This window comes from Rhinolophus sinicus, linkage group LG01 (genome assembly GCF_036562045.2).
Source record: "Rhinolophus sinicus isolate RSC01 linkage group LG01, ASM3656204v1, whole genome shotgun sequence".
Classification (NCBI taxonomy): Eukaryota; Metazoa; Chordata; class Mammalia; order Chiroptera; family Rhinolophidae; genus Rhinolophus; species Rhinolophus sinicus.
This window is the reverse complement of record NC_133751.1, coordinates 12,721,876-12,736,244: the sequence shown is the minus strand read 5'-3', so window position 1 is coordinate 12,736,244 and position 14,369 is coordinate 12,721,876. Positions and strand designations below refer to the sequence as shown.

At 38.2% G+C, this 14,369-nt stretch overlaps 1 protein-coding gene across 10 annotated transcripts in view; it reads right to left on the bottom strand.

Moving 5' to 3' along the window:
- GRIK1 (glutamate ionotropic receptor kainate type subunit 1) overlaps positions 1 to 12,415 on the bottom strand; it is a 358,341-nt gene extending 345,926 nt beyond the window's left edge. For 2 of the 10 annotated variants that reach the window (XR_012494071.1, XM_074326232.1), the window contains exon 1: positions 11,251 to 12,412. Coding sequence is in view for 9 of the 10 variants with exons in the window: in XM_074326232.1 (XP_074182333.1) it covers positions 11,251 to 11,368 (118 nt within the window). In the remaining variant the exon portion in view is untranslated. Of the gene's footprint in view, positions 1 to 11,250 lie in introns of all 10 variants that reach the window. The other 8 variants (XM_019729912.2, XM_074326228.1, XM_019729911.2 and 5 more) reach the window with 6 other exon arrangements.
- Between the last annotated feature and the right edge of the window lie 1,954 nt (positions 12,416 to 14,369).

The following is a 14,369-nucleotide window of genomic DNA, read 5'->3' as shown; positions in this document are numbered from 1 at the left end:
TTTTCTCCTTTCTTAAAATGTGTATACATTTTTTGGAACCCTGTGTATATATTATATGCCTTTTTTTTTTTTTAACTTTTTGTACTTATATGCCTTCTATAGCTTGTTCAAATGAACATCTGGGTCTGAATTCTCTCTCTTTACCATTTAGCTATAATCCCTAGAAGAGTATGCCGCCTATATTAAGCTACTGTAAAACATTTGTTTTTATCATGGCTTCTGCGGTTGTCGCCTTAATTTTAAAAGGGTTGCTTTAAATACCACAACAGTGTTTACGCCTGAACCTCAGAGTTCAGATAAATGTGTTATATTGGAAGAATTCAGCCCTCTGTTTCCCCTTCTTGCAATTTGGAAATTGAGGTCAGAGTTCAATAGAACCCGTCGGTTTTGGGGAGGGCCTGTGCCTGCCTGCAGTTGGATACTCTGGGGACAGACAGCACTGAATGTACACTTCGCCTTTCAAGGTGTAAGAAGGAGGTGGAGGCATCATATACCTGAACGGAAAGGGCCTGAGATGGTTGTTAGCTTGAAGGTAACTTGAGTCTGGGCACTGCTGTGTGAATCATGGATTCCTCCTTGATGAAGTGCTGGGCAAACAGCCCATGTGAGAGACCGCACAGAAACTGTGCTGCATCTCAGAGGGTCAGCAGGCCAGAGTGAGTGGAGGTGGGTTCCGCATCCGCAGATTCCCCTACCCAGGATCAGATAGGACAAGCTACACCACGGTGCATGTCCTGGAGGAATAACAGCAAATGTCTCGTCTTTGAAGACAGGGGTCTTTGATCACTGTAGGGAGAACGGAGAAAAGAGATTCCTAAACATTTACATTTTAAGTTGAAAATGAAAATCTTAGGGCCGGCCCAGGGGAAAAAGGGGCTTGTGTGCATAGTTAAGTTTAATTTCAGGGAAATTAACAAAGTTTCGTTTCTACACAAGTGATTCTGTATATACAAATGTCTTTAGGCAGCATCTCAGTTCAAGCCAATGGCAGTAAATCAGAGGGAACAGCAGATCTGGAAGGAATAGCTAATGCAGCCATGAACCTGTACACCACCAGCTCCTCTCTGACAGACAAGGAAATGGATTTACTAAAAGATTGTGTGACATGGCCAAGTTAAGACTCACCAGAGCTGGATGTATTCTCATTTCAGTTCACTTTTCACTATGGCAAACTGCATGCAAATGATTGCTAGAATAATCTAGAAGCTACAGAATGGTAACTTTAACCAATGATTTTTAAATTGGGCAAAGAACATTAATAAGGATCAAAATGAAAGAAAAATTTTACCCACAATTCTACCATCTTAACAAAACAAATGGGCTTCTCCTTTTCACATTCATTCTCTTTTAGCTCTTATCTATAAGCAAGGATGACATGTATATATACCCAGTCCAAAGTATGTAAAATCATGCCGTACTGTGGTCTATACTATTTTCTAAGTTTTTTTTCTATTTTAACACACAAATTGCATCATAAAGATTCTATTTAATAGATCCTTCTTTCCAAGTCTATACTATTCTTTCCTTAAGCACTCCCCCACCCCCGTGGAACATTTAGATGATTCACAGTCATTTATAATGGCTCTTGCCAATTCAATGGACTTGTATAGAAATAACCCTAGGGTGCAAATATATCCTGAGAACAAAAAGAACAAACACTGCCCAGAATTCAAAAGGCAAATATTGCCTTTAGACTTGAAAGATGGCTCTATCTGACCAATCTATTATTAGAAGATGAAGTACAATAATATCTTTTATAATATACACATAGGCAGGTCACCAGAATACAACTTCTGTTTATGGGTTGCCAAAGTATGTAATCCAACATTTTAGGAGTTTAAAATTAAAGCAAAAAAAAAAAAAAAAGAAGGAAAGAAAACTCTTATTAAAGATTGTAATTGAGTCCTCACAATAATAAAACAAAACAAAACGCTTGATTTTCACTCTTCTTTCCCCAATTTGAATTACAAAGTACTTTTTTGGCTCTGGGAATTAAGTATTGACTTTTTAAAGTCATATTTAGACAATGGTGCTAAGAAAAGGAATCCATACAAATAGTTTGTTGTGAGTATTCATTCAAAGACATGACACTTCATGCCTGAGTTGGTTACAATGCTTGAATCAATATTCAAAGTTAAATTATATTTACATAAGTACAAAAATCATATAACAGTTGAAAACCTAGATGCTAATGGATAGCAACAGCTAATATCTGATTTTCTACAGACTCATTACAGAATTTTAAAGAAGACATACAACCATCACATTTTATCAATAACAGTTTTTATATGAAGTTTATTTCCTTAATGATTTTTCTAACTTATATACTGTTATCTTTATTTTAATGATACTCTTAGAAAACTCTTTTTGTAGCACGTAGTATGGAATTGAAAATTCTTTTCTGTTTCCCTTGATGAAATTATTTACAGATCTTTATGTATGGCAGAGTTGGTAGGAATAGTCATAGCAGAAGAAAACTTGGTGTAGGTTTTTTTTTAATAGACTTTATTTGTTTATTGTTTAGAACAGTCTTAGATTTACATAAATGTTGGGAAGATAGTACAGAGAATTCTCACATACTCCATATCTAGTTTCCTCTGTTATTAACACCTTTATATGAGTATGGAGCATTTGTTAAAATTAATAACCAACATTGATACACTGTTTTTAAGTAATATCCATCTTTATTCAGTGGCCTTAGTTTTTACCTAATGTCCTTTTTCTGTTGCAAGATCATTCAAACACATTACATTTATTCATCGTATCTATTTAGGCTCCTCTTGGATGTGACAATTTCTCAGACTTTCCTTATTTTTTTATGACCTTGACGGTGTTGGAGAGTATTGTCCAGGTATTTTGTAGAATGCCTATCTATTAGTATTTGGTGTTTTTCTTATGATTAGAGGGGGGATATGGATTTTGGGGAGGAAAACCAAATGGGTAAAGTGCCATTTGCATTCCATCACATTGAAGGTAAATACTATCAACATGATTTATCACTGGTGATGTTGATCATAATCACCTTGCTCTTCTGCTTGGGAGATTTGTCTTTTATTTATTTATTTATTTATTTATTTATTTATTTATTTATTTATTTAATCATTTATCCATATCAGAATGGACTTGTGGGTACTTTGTTTTATAATCTAAACCATTTATCTATATCAGTATGGATTCATGCATGTTTTTGTTTTTATTTATGTCAGTATGGACTCATGGGTACTTTGGTTTACAATTTACTTTTTACAATTTTATTGCTCAAATTATTCTAGCTTTGGCCACTGGAAGTAGTTGGTGCCTGTGTCTCTTTAACATATTCCCATCAATGGGATTTTTTTTTCTTTTTCTTTTTTTCTATAAGATGCTGCAGGGCCACCTTATATATTTCCTTCTTCAGTGCCTAAATTGTCCATTTCTCTAAGGATGCCTGGATGTCAGGTGTGTGCTCACTGCTCCTGGGATGTCATTGTTTCTAGGTCCTTTCAGCTGACAGAGCTAGGAAATAAATGTATGTGGATACTAACCCATTTGTTCGTAGAATTTTAATTGATCAAATAAAATAGATGTTTACCTTAACATAGTCTACAGTCCTGAATTTGCTGAATGCAATAAATAATTTACTTTAATACATTTCTTTTTGCATTTTTTAAGGAACACAGTAAGTTGTAAATTGTAAACTGTTAGTCTCTAATTTGATAACTGATGACAATAGTAACAGTTAATCATTGAATTTCTATTAAATAAAAACAAACATGTACAATTCTAGTATAAAAATCTACATTGTTGAGCTCCTTTCGAAACATTATTTAGCAGAAATTTTAAAGTGTGTTGAGACTTCTGTGTGCTATTTTATTTTGTGTTTTGTTTTCCCCAGTAAGGAGAGCAGTAAACTAGTAATTCATCAAAAGATAGAAGATGGGCTAATATTTCAAATGTATTTTGTTAATAGTGCACCAAATAATAAAGAATTTAGAGAGTTAAAGGAAATCTTTCACTATTGTGTTATGTTTCTGTGTGATTGATTTGTGGTCCATAGGAGTTTACTTTTTATGTAGTCAATGCCATTTCTTCTTAATTCCACTTTGTAACTAATCTTACCTTGTATTTAATAAATATGTTAGCCTAGCATTATACAAAATTACATGCTTACAATACCCTTAAATATTTAATAAGAACAAAAAGAGAGTGGACTATTATCCAAGTGACTAGGGAAAGTTATTCTAAATATTTCTATTACTTCAGTTGTTCACAAATAGCATAAATACGAAATCAAACATTTTTTACCTCTTTACTTTTTTTGTGTGTTTTCCCTTCTTGGATAGAGGGGAACATTTTTCCAATCTATTTATTATTACTAATATTATAGTGTTCTTATAATAAGACGGTAGGTTTTTGTAATTCAATATGACAACTTGATCTCAGTATAAATCAAGACCAAAATATTCATAAAGTTCATGTGGCTGATATACATTCTTTTTAATTTAAATCTTTCCATTTCTCTATGAACATTTATCATTGAAAAAATAAGATATGCATTTAAAAATAAATAAGTAGGTATAACTTTTAAATACAGACCTTTAACTTACTACAAATTATATTTCTAAAACACATATTCTAAATCTAACATAATTTTGCTCCTTAAAATAATATTAAAAAATAAGCTTAGTGAATAAAAATAAAAAATAAAAACAGGAAAATGGCCCCATATCACATTTTGAGCTAATAAAAATGATATACCTTCAGAAAAGGTTATGTAGTTTTAAAATATTTTCTACATAGTAGAGAACAATAAAGATCTAAATGTTAATATTTACTCTTGAAGCTTTATGAAAATGTTCTGAAGTAGCAACTGGGCAGTATTTTAGTTAGACTGGAGAAGCCAGTCTCTCAAAGAGCCATACATCTCTTTGATGTATGTATTGAACTTTCAATGGTTTTATTAGCCAGTGTTTTCTCGAATATGTTCCAAAGAGTGTAAGTGTAGTGGACATTAATAGTTGTGATGCAAGTAAGAATCTTGTGATAATTAAAATGTGGGAGATACTGGATTAAACAAAAGAAACAGATTATACAGAATTACAAAGAGCCTTTAATATACAAACCTGCCTCGTGAATCTCTAACGGAAAATATTTCCCCAGACTTACTTGACCAGATGAATAAACTATTCTAAAGCATACAACTTCTACTCTGTTCATTAACAGAGAGAAAGAGGCAGGTATCTTCATTAACACCACCATATGTCATTCATTTTACATATATTACATTTCATCTTTGCAACAAACCCATGAGTTTGTTATTATTATTTCTTCCTCTGTAGCTAACAGAACACACACACACACACACACACACACACACACACAATTAGTAATCTTCTCAAGGTCAATCAATTAGAAAAAGGCAGTGAGAAATGAGAATGCCCTTCTACCTGCAATTCTCCAATACTCTTTCTTCTAGTCGAAATAACTTCTGATAAATTTTAGAACATAGATAAGATTTCTTATATGTATCATTATCAGTGAAACAACAAAAGAGGATTGAAAGGCTATGGAGACTCACCACTACCACTGCTGTATCCATCAATTCTTCCTCAAAACCATTCCTATTAAATGTGCAATCTAATTAAAACCGGTGTGTTTGTAACAAGGCTTCCCCTCAAGTTGATCGCCTGCCTTTTTTAACCCCTTCTTAAAGAGAAATTCTAGAGAGTCCAGTGATAATATCAACTTACCTCTTTGCTAATTGCCTAATAGGTACTCAAATATAAATCACACTAACTTTGACTTATGTATTTACCTCTGAATCACTATGAACAACAGTTCCTTTCTCTTATATTTGATTTCAGCATAGTTTAAACAGTTATGTAATGCATACACAAGTTCATACATTATATAGCATAATTTCATGCAAGGAGCTTGAAATATGACATAAGAATAGCTAGCTTCAAGTTCCAGCATTTCTAATTAAGCACATGAACCTAGGCAAAGCCAGCAAGTCATGGTCTTCTCAATGAAAACTGGAGATCATAAACCATATAGGACAAGTAGCTACAGCTCAGGTCGGCATAGTGTACAAACATCAGGCCTGTAAAATAACTGTCAAAGCAAAAGGTAAATTATGCAGATAATAAGGTAGAAACATCTCCTCATTTGGAGAAATAGATTAACATTAGCTGGGCACTCCTTTTTTTATCATCCTTTCAGAGCTTCTCTCCCAGACCTCTCAAGTACCAGTTGGTGTTATGACTAACATAAATCAGTATGAACCTACCTCAGATTGAACAGATCTTTCTAAACTAAAGCAGGAGTTTCTGCTCCAGGATTGACACCATAAACACACTCTGTCTGTTCTCTATGTACTTGGGGACTTGAACCTATACTTTGTTGACTATGCTATTGATATAATAAATCAAGAGCAGAAGATTAACTGAAAAATACTCTCTAAGAATAGTATTTGGAATGAAAACAATAAGTGTCTGCATTAAAGGCCTGGTGAAAATTTTTAGTAGTAACATGTATTATAAATCACCAGAATATAAACTTCAAGGGGGCAGGTGTTTGTCCATTTTTTACACTGTCGTATGTCTTGCATCTAGAAGTGTGTCTGGTTCATGGTAGGAGAGTTAACACTCAGTAAATATTTGTAGAGTGAAGAACAAATATTAAAATGTTGAAAGAATTCAATGATTAAAGATTAAAGTTGTGACTTTTTGTACATTTAAGTGAAAATATAAACAAACATGTAATAATCATTACTTGGAACTTTTGGGGTCATTAGGATTAAATATTCAAAAATTATGCTACAGCCAACTTCATAATTGACGTAAATTACATTTGAACCTCTCCTAAGGAAATCAAACATTTTGAAAAATTATATTGGCAATTAACTTTCCACACCTGTAGTCATATAAATTTCCACAATGTTTCTTTTTATATGCTATATTTATTTACATAATAGTATTATACTTATTTAGTTGTTTGTTCGAAATTACAAAAATTAGTTTATTTGATACTCTGATGTGAACTAGGAAAGACAGATATTACTGCAAGTTCATGGATGAAGAGATTTGGGCTAAGCAAGGTTAAATGTCTTATGGAAATATACAACATCAACTATTATATGCCTCTTCTGAAAGGAAATATCAGTAATTTTTAAAAAGTAAAAACAAAACAACACAAAAAATTACAGTTGATTCTTGAACAATGCAGGTTTACAGGTGATGACCAACATGTACTCAAAAATCTACATGTAACTTTTGATTGCCCTAAAACTTAGTTGTCCCTCGATATCCGGGAGGGATTGCTTCTAGGAACCCCTGGAGATACCAAAATCCATGTATGTTCAAGTCCCCTATATAAATCAATGCATACAGTCAGCCCTTCACTTCCATGGACTTCCCACTGCAGATCAAAAACAGTAAAAGTACTTATTGAAAAAATCTGCATATAAGTGAACCTGTGCTGTTTAAACCCATGTTGTTCAAAATGCAACTGTATAAAGCAAATAATGTATTTATATACTGCTCAAAGCAGTTTCAAGTTTTATGATCTTAGCAATGACATCGTGAGGTTGCAACTGTTTTAATTCAATTTTTCAGAAGGAAAACAGAGTCCTGGTGAGATTCAGTAATTGTCACTGAGACACATATCTAGTAAGTCTTGGAGATGGGACCCAAACCTGTGTTTTCTGACAACAAATCATGTGTTTGAAAAGCTGGCGGTCCATCACTTAGCTCTTAAGACTATGCTTTTACCACTATCTCTAGGGTTACTGTGTTTTCTCGAAAGTAAGACCTAGTCAGACAAACAGCTCTAATGCATCTTTTGGAGCAAAAATTAATATAAGACCCGATCTTATTTTACTATAATATTTTATAAGACCGGGTCAATATAATAATAATATAATATAATATAATATAATATAATATAATATAATACTGGATCTTACATTAATTTTTGCTCCAAAAGATGCATTAGAGCAGATTGTCTGGCTAGGTCTTATATTCGGGGAAACAGGGTATGTACATTGAGATGATGCATAACAACATACTATATAAATATACCTTTCTCTTATTGTTAGGAATATGATGTATCTGTCCCAGAAATTTCACATGTACATGGAATTATTCTTATTTCTTTTCTTTTTTCCCCACTAATTGTGATGGGCCACTATTTACTCAGGTCACTTTGACCCTGCTCTAAGTATTAGATATTAGGTATAGGTTGGCTAGCCATGCGAGAAAGATAACTGTGACTGTAAAACTCATTTTGTGTGTATGTGTGTGTGTGTGTGTGACATTAACCAGTTGTTAACGTATAATGGGGTTCAAGAGAGGCAGGAATGACCTCACCATCCCATAGAGAATTCCCAGGAGCAGGCAATATTTACACTGCTGGGAAGACTCTGGGGTGTAGTAGTAATGTTCAGTTCACTTCTATCCTATAGGACCCTCTTCATATCTCTAAACTGTAAGATTATAAGCTTTACAACAGACATTCTCAATGTATGCAAGAACCATGCTTATGCACATACTCACTGACCTCTTTAATATTAAGTGTGCGTGAACTGTATCTTAAATTTTATACCTTTCATTCACTTTCCTCAATAACTGAAGTTTAAGCAGACACTCTGGCAAGAAAAGTAGACAAGTAATTAATCCATTCAAGCATTCAAGTGCATTCTCTATATAAGCACATTGCAAAGTGCCTGGAATTCATGATGTACTTGACTTGAGGATATTTTAAGTTACTGAAAAATATTCGAGTTAATAATAAAGAACTCCTTTTTGTTAGTTTGTTGATTGGATAGTTGGAGGTTTGTTGGAAAGAGAAAGAAGAGATGGGAGATAAAGAATGCATTTTATTTTATAAAGATAAAGATGGGAGATAAAGAATTTTTCTCTTTCCTTCTCTACACACACATGCACACACACACACACACACACACACACACACACACACACACACACTTGCTTGGTTCCCTAACTCCTTTGATATCTTGCCTGCAGTGTTATACTTAACTGACACAAGAAATGCACTGTAGAGAGTCAGGTACCCCACCCCCACCCAAGCTAAAGCTGGTTTCCATGGTGCTGAGATGTCCATTTAAAAGTAAGCAAGGTCTGTCGGTACAGACAGGGTGGGGTCGATGCCCATGCCAACCACAGGTCACTCACAGCCAGAAGAAGTAAGACATTGGTACTGCCCATCGACAACACCAGACCATGCAACTTTATGCCCTTTGGCTCCCATGCAGAAAAACAGAAATCTCATTATATGTAGCATATATTTTAAGGCCAGTGAGTAATGCTGGGCTGCTTTCAGTTTAAAGCTACTTTTAAATGGATGAGTGTGATTGCTTGGGGCTTGCATAAATACGGAGATTCGTGAACAGATACTCTTAAAGCATTCTTTTCCACCACCTCCTGGAATTCTTTTAGATTTGGGGGATGTAGGGGAGGAAAAATGCTATTTTCAACTTGTTGTACAGGTAGAGGGGCTATTGCCTGGCATAGCCACATCTAGTATGTCTTGATGTGTCTCTTTATAAATGTATAAGATATAAGGAAAACACCAATTAAGATAACAAGCATTGGAAATTGCAACACACTCATCATTTATTTTGTATTGTTCACAGGAATTGTGTTACTGGCATCTGTAAGGTTGATTACATCCTCCAAAAAACAGGACATTAAGCCTAGAATATATCTATGGTGAAAGATATTTTAGTTATCAGTGATATTTCTTTCTTTTTTTGTAAAGTATCTTGGGACTCTTAATAAACAGTCTAAAGTATTCAATAAAATCCACATGATTACCATCCATAGTCTACAAAAATACGTCTGTTATAAAGTTAGTATTCAGGATCTTTTCTTTCCTTGAAAACTAGATCCTGTGTGCCTAGGGAAACTAAATTTCAAAGTAGTAAACTTACATTTTAAAAAAATGGGCAGTTCTCTGACAAGAACTAGGTTCTGAGTCTTTACAAAGAGGTTCGCTAACTGCAGGTCAGACCTAGTAAAGGTAGGAGAAATTTCAGCAGCTCACCAGGGGAATGTCCTGCAAGGTTCCTTGCACATTCTGTCAGTTCTTGGAAAGGGTGTGAGTTAGAAGAAGCCCTTGGGGCTTAGGACTTCACGCTTGCTGCCTAACGTGGGAAACTGGAGAAGCTGGGAGACCCATGTGTTGTCACCACATCACCTGTGGCTCTCTGTTTGACTGTCTCTAAGAAGCATAGTTGGTTGGGGAAGGGGGACAAACTGAAACTAAGGGGATGTAAATTGGGTTGAGTATGGAAGGAAGAACATTAAAGAAGAGCTTTTAACCCCAAAAGCAGCCCCCAAATGGCTCAATGCCTCCGCAAACCAAACCTTGGTCATTTGTATTGCTCATTTAGATACATGGATCCACACACTAGCAAAGCGCCCGCCCCCGTTGCCCTTGTCAAGCCTTGTCTAGGTTGCCCGAGGATCCCTACATTCAGCCTTGCAGTCTCTTTTCAAGGAGATACCCCTGAGCTAGAAGTCCAGAGTCTTCCAGGGAGTTACCTTTACTGGACTGGATCATGCTCAGTGGGCAGGCAGATTTGGGAGCGAATAGAAACTTGGCTGTTTGCTCATGGGGTTGGTTGATCATCCTGCCCACTCCATGAACGCTCGGTCAGAGGTCAGATCCAGACTCTGCCCTGTAGTGGGGAGTCCGTGTGGAAGAACCCAACTTAGAGGTGAAAACTTGGAGGCTCGAGGCTAGCAGGCTCCGGGAAATCCAGCCCGTCCCTAGTGGTCGCCTAACTCTGCTCTTGAGAACGGGGCATGTCTGAGAGTACCCAGAGCCCCGGTTGCCAGGGAGCAGGGCTGAGCACCTGGACCACCCGATGCCCATCCAGATGCCCAGAAGAGCGCATCTCCGCTCCCAAACCAAACGGCTGCAGCCGCGCGACCCCACACCCAGAGTAGGGTACCAGCCAGGCTAAGCCTGGACCTCTGCACTCTTCTTGCTCGCATTCCTGGAACCAGGGTTGAAAAACCCGCCAACCGTACCTAGCGAGGAAGCCCGGCACTCGCCAGGAGGCAAGCAGTGACGCGGCTCCCCCTTTCCCCGAGCCTGCGGTGCGCGCTGACCTCCACACCCCCAGCTCCTGTCCCCGCGCGGGTGCTCGCTGCCTCGCCCTGGACCATTGCGTTCGCGCTGGCCGCGGGGAGCGGCCACGTCCCCCAAGCCGGTAGCCTGGCGCGCTCCTCAGGGCTCACTCACCGATCCTGAGTACTTGCGGGGAGGTCTGGGGGAGGACGTAGCAGAGGAAATAGAGGAGTGCCCAGCTGGTGTCCGTGGACCCGAGCCCGGGCTGAGCGAGGAGTGTGCGGCGCTCCATCTTCCCAGCTTCTTCATTCACGCCGCGACCCAGCCGCTGCCGCACGCCCGCGAGTTGCAGCCTGCTCGGGCCAGGTCCCACCTCATCCTCCCCGGGATGCGCGGCGTCTGCACCCTGAGCGCTCCCCTCCGAGAGCGATCCAGAGAACGGGAGTGGGAACGCAGAGCAGGCTGGCGACGCTGGGCTCGCGGGGGGCTCCCCGTTTCAACCGCTAACCCATCACTTCTCTTTCTCCTCCTCGTCCATGGGCCGCAGACCCCGGAGGGTCCGCAAGCTCCTGCTCCCGGAGCCAAGAGACCAGCTGAGGAAAGTTGCTGCCCCAATTTGCGGGAATGTCTCCCTCATTCGTCCTCCGGTTGGATGTGAAAATGGGGGTTAGGTGGAGGGTGCAGCAAGAGAAAGAGGGGAAGAGGGAAAAGCAGGCGAAGGAAGAAGGAGAAGAAGGTCCTGGGTGAGTTGGTGCAGAGGCTCTAGCAAGCAGGAGAAGCTTCAGCAGGTTAACTGGGCTCGAGCCACGCTCTCCCTTCCCTCCATCCTTGCTTCCCTCCTCCCCTCGCTAGCCCCACCCTTTATTTACCGCCCGCCCTAACACCACCGATCAGACACACGCGCGCACACGCACCCTCTCCCTCGCCCTCAACTTTGCGCTGTGCTGCTGGAAAGTCGACTGAGTGTTGCATCCTCAAAGCAAAGAGAATTTAACCTCCTGGTCAGAGCAGAGGCAGCCTATGCCGTGGGCGGTGAGAGGCAGGGGGGCCTCCCTGTGGCCCTGTTAGGGGGTCGTAGAGATGGCCAACTAGGATTTATTCCATCACTTGGAGCATCGCCTCCCCGGATGCCAGTATTTCAGAGAATAGCAGAGCTCCTGTTTTAACTCTAACAAGGGTGAAGAAGAGGAAAAGGAGGAGAGGGATCAGGAACCTCCGGCATTCTAAGATTAGAGTGGCTTCTTTCCTGGTCAGACTAGAGATAATCTCGTGTAAATTGCGTCCACTTAGGTCTGCAGACCCGGGAAACAGGCAGCTTCCTGCGCCGCTCCGTTTCTTGATTTCTTTTGACTGTCACGTTTGAACACGGGAAGATAGGTTATTTTAGCAATGTAGGCTTGGAGACTATTTCTCTGTGGAAGGACAAGGACACTTCCCTGGGGAAATCATCAGTATTTGATCATTTTTGGCTTAATTTCCTTTGAGCTTTGTGGGAAATATTCTATATAAGTGTTTGCTAGTTCTGCATTAAAATTCATAGGGATTCCCCCCCCCCCAAATATGGATTTTGGAGAATTGACCTAAACTGAATCAACCCATCTGAAAAACACGTCCACAGATATATGGACCTAGAATAAGAAACAATTTTAAAATAAGTCTAATATATCCATAAATGCATTCATTCATTCATTCATTTAACAAATATTTACTGAGTATCTTGTATGTGGTGCCAGAGACGTTGTACTTTGCACTTAAGACTCTATAGTAGGAAAAAATGCACCATTCATCCTCCAAGGGGGGTTATAGACACACTCCTGGAAGCTAGTCAGTTCAAACCTCAAGTAGTGTGCCTCGTTCTGGATACTTTGGGATGAGAGTTGACAAAACAGAAAATCCACAGATAAGAAGAAGGATTGATCTGGATTTAGGAATGCATCTTATACATGGATTGAGGAAACCAAGAAGATTTAGGGGCATATGCTTGTTATCTTCAGAAATTTGAAGAGCTCTTGTGTTAAAAGAAATTAGTCTTAGATGCTGTTAGTTAAGTGAGAAGAAATAAGAAAAATAAGAATAGTGGATGGCAGTTGTAGAAGAATAAATTTCAACTTAGTTAGGGTAGGGAAGCAGCAAGCATTTCTAAGTCAGGAAAGTATCCAACAATGGTATGACCTGCTTCAGAAAAGAGTCACACTCTCCATTTATTCATTCATTTATTCATTAGTTCTTTCGATGAATATTTGAGTGCCTGCTTGGTGGGTGGCATTGTGCCAAGCCCTGGAGACACAGCAGGAATGTGGTTACTGCCATCATGAAACTCATGGATATTACAGAAATGTGACAAGTTTACAAAATGGTAATTTGGGGCATGAAGGAAAGGAGGAATTTAACCCCATTTAGGAGCTTGGGGAGGCCTTGATAAGGGAGTGATGCTTTAAAAATTAAAGAATGGGTAGTTTATAAGAAATTTTAAGTATTTCTTAAACTGAGAGTAAATGTAACATTTGCTAGAGGACTTAATTTTAAATCTAAAGATTTGTGTTAAGTATATACAGTTGTCTATTTTTTCTTGGTACATTAAGGGCCAATAGATAGTAAATATTATGCTGTTAGATCCTAGAACCCATAGTGTAGAATTAAGTCAGCTTTTGAACAAACTGTGCTTGAATCCTGGTTTTTACCTAATTCTAGTTTTGTAGCTTTGGTTAAATTACTTTGTCTCCCTGTAGTAGAAATTGCTGGTACTTACCTACATCCTGTTCTATTCTTGACAGGCACATTAAAACTTGTACCTGTTTAAGTTAAGCATACTAATTTGATTATTTTTAGCCAACAAAATGTAAATGGAAGTGGTATGCATCAATTCTGGATGAAAAGGAAGGCATTGAAAAGATTTTTCATGGTCCTCCAGGACTCTCTTCCCATGCCAGAATAATCCTGAAAGTCACAAATTCTGGAGGTCAAGATGGAAGTAACCTGGATCCCTGAGTCACCTTTTGGAGAGGCATTGCTCTGAATAGTTCTCAGACGAGCAACAAGCTGTTGACAAGTCAATGACAAATGAATTTTGTGGTTTAGATCTTGAGATCTATTTGTTACTGCAACATAACCTACTCCGTACTGACTGATAAACTCTTTAACAGTTGATATTCTCACCTGTAAAATGAGAATAATAATAATACAATAAGGTCATTGGAGGATTATATGAGCATATAAGTAATATAAAAGTATCTTCCATATAAACTATAAAGTATTTCCCAAAGCCCTTGTAACTCAGCATATATTAGTTCATT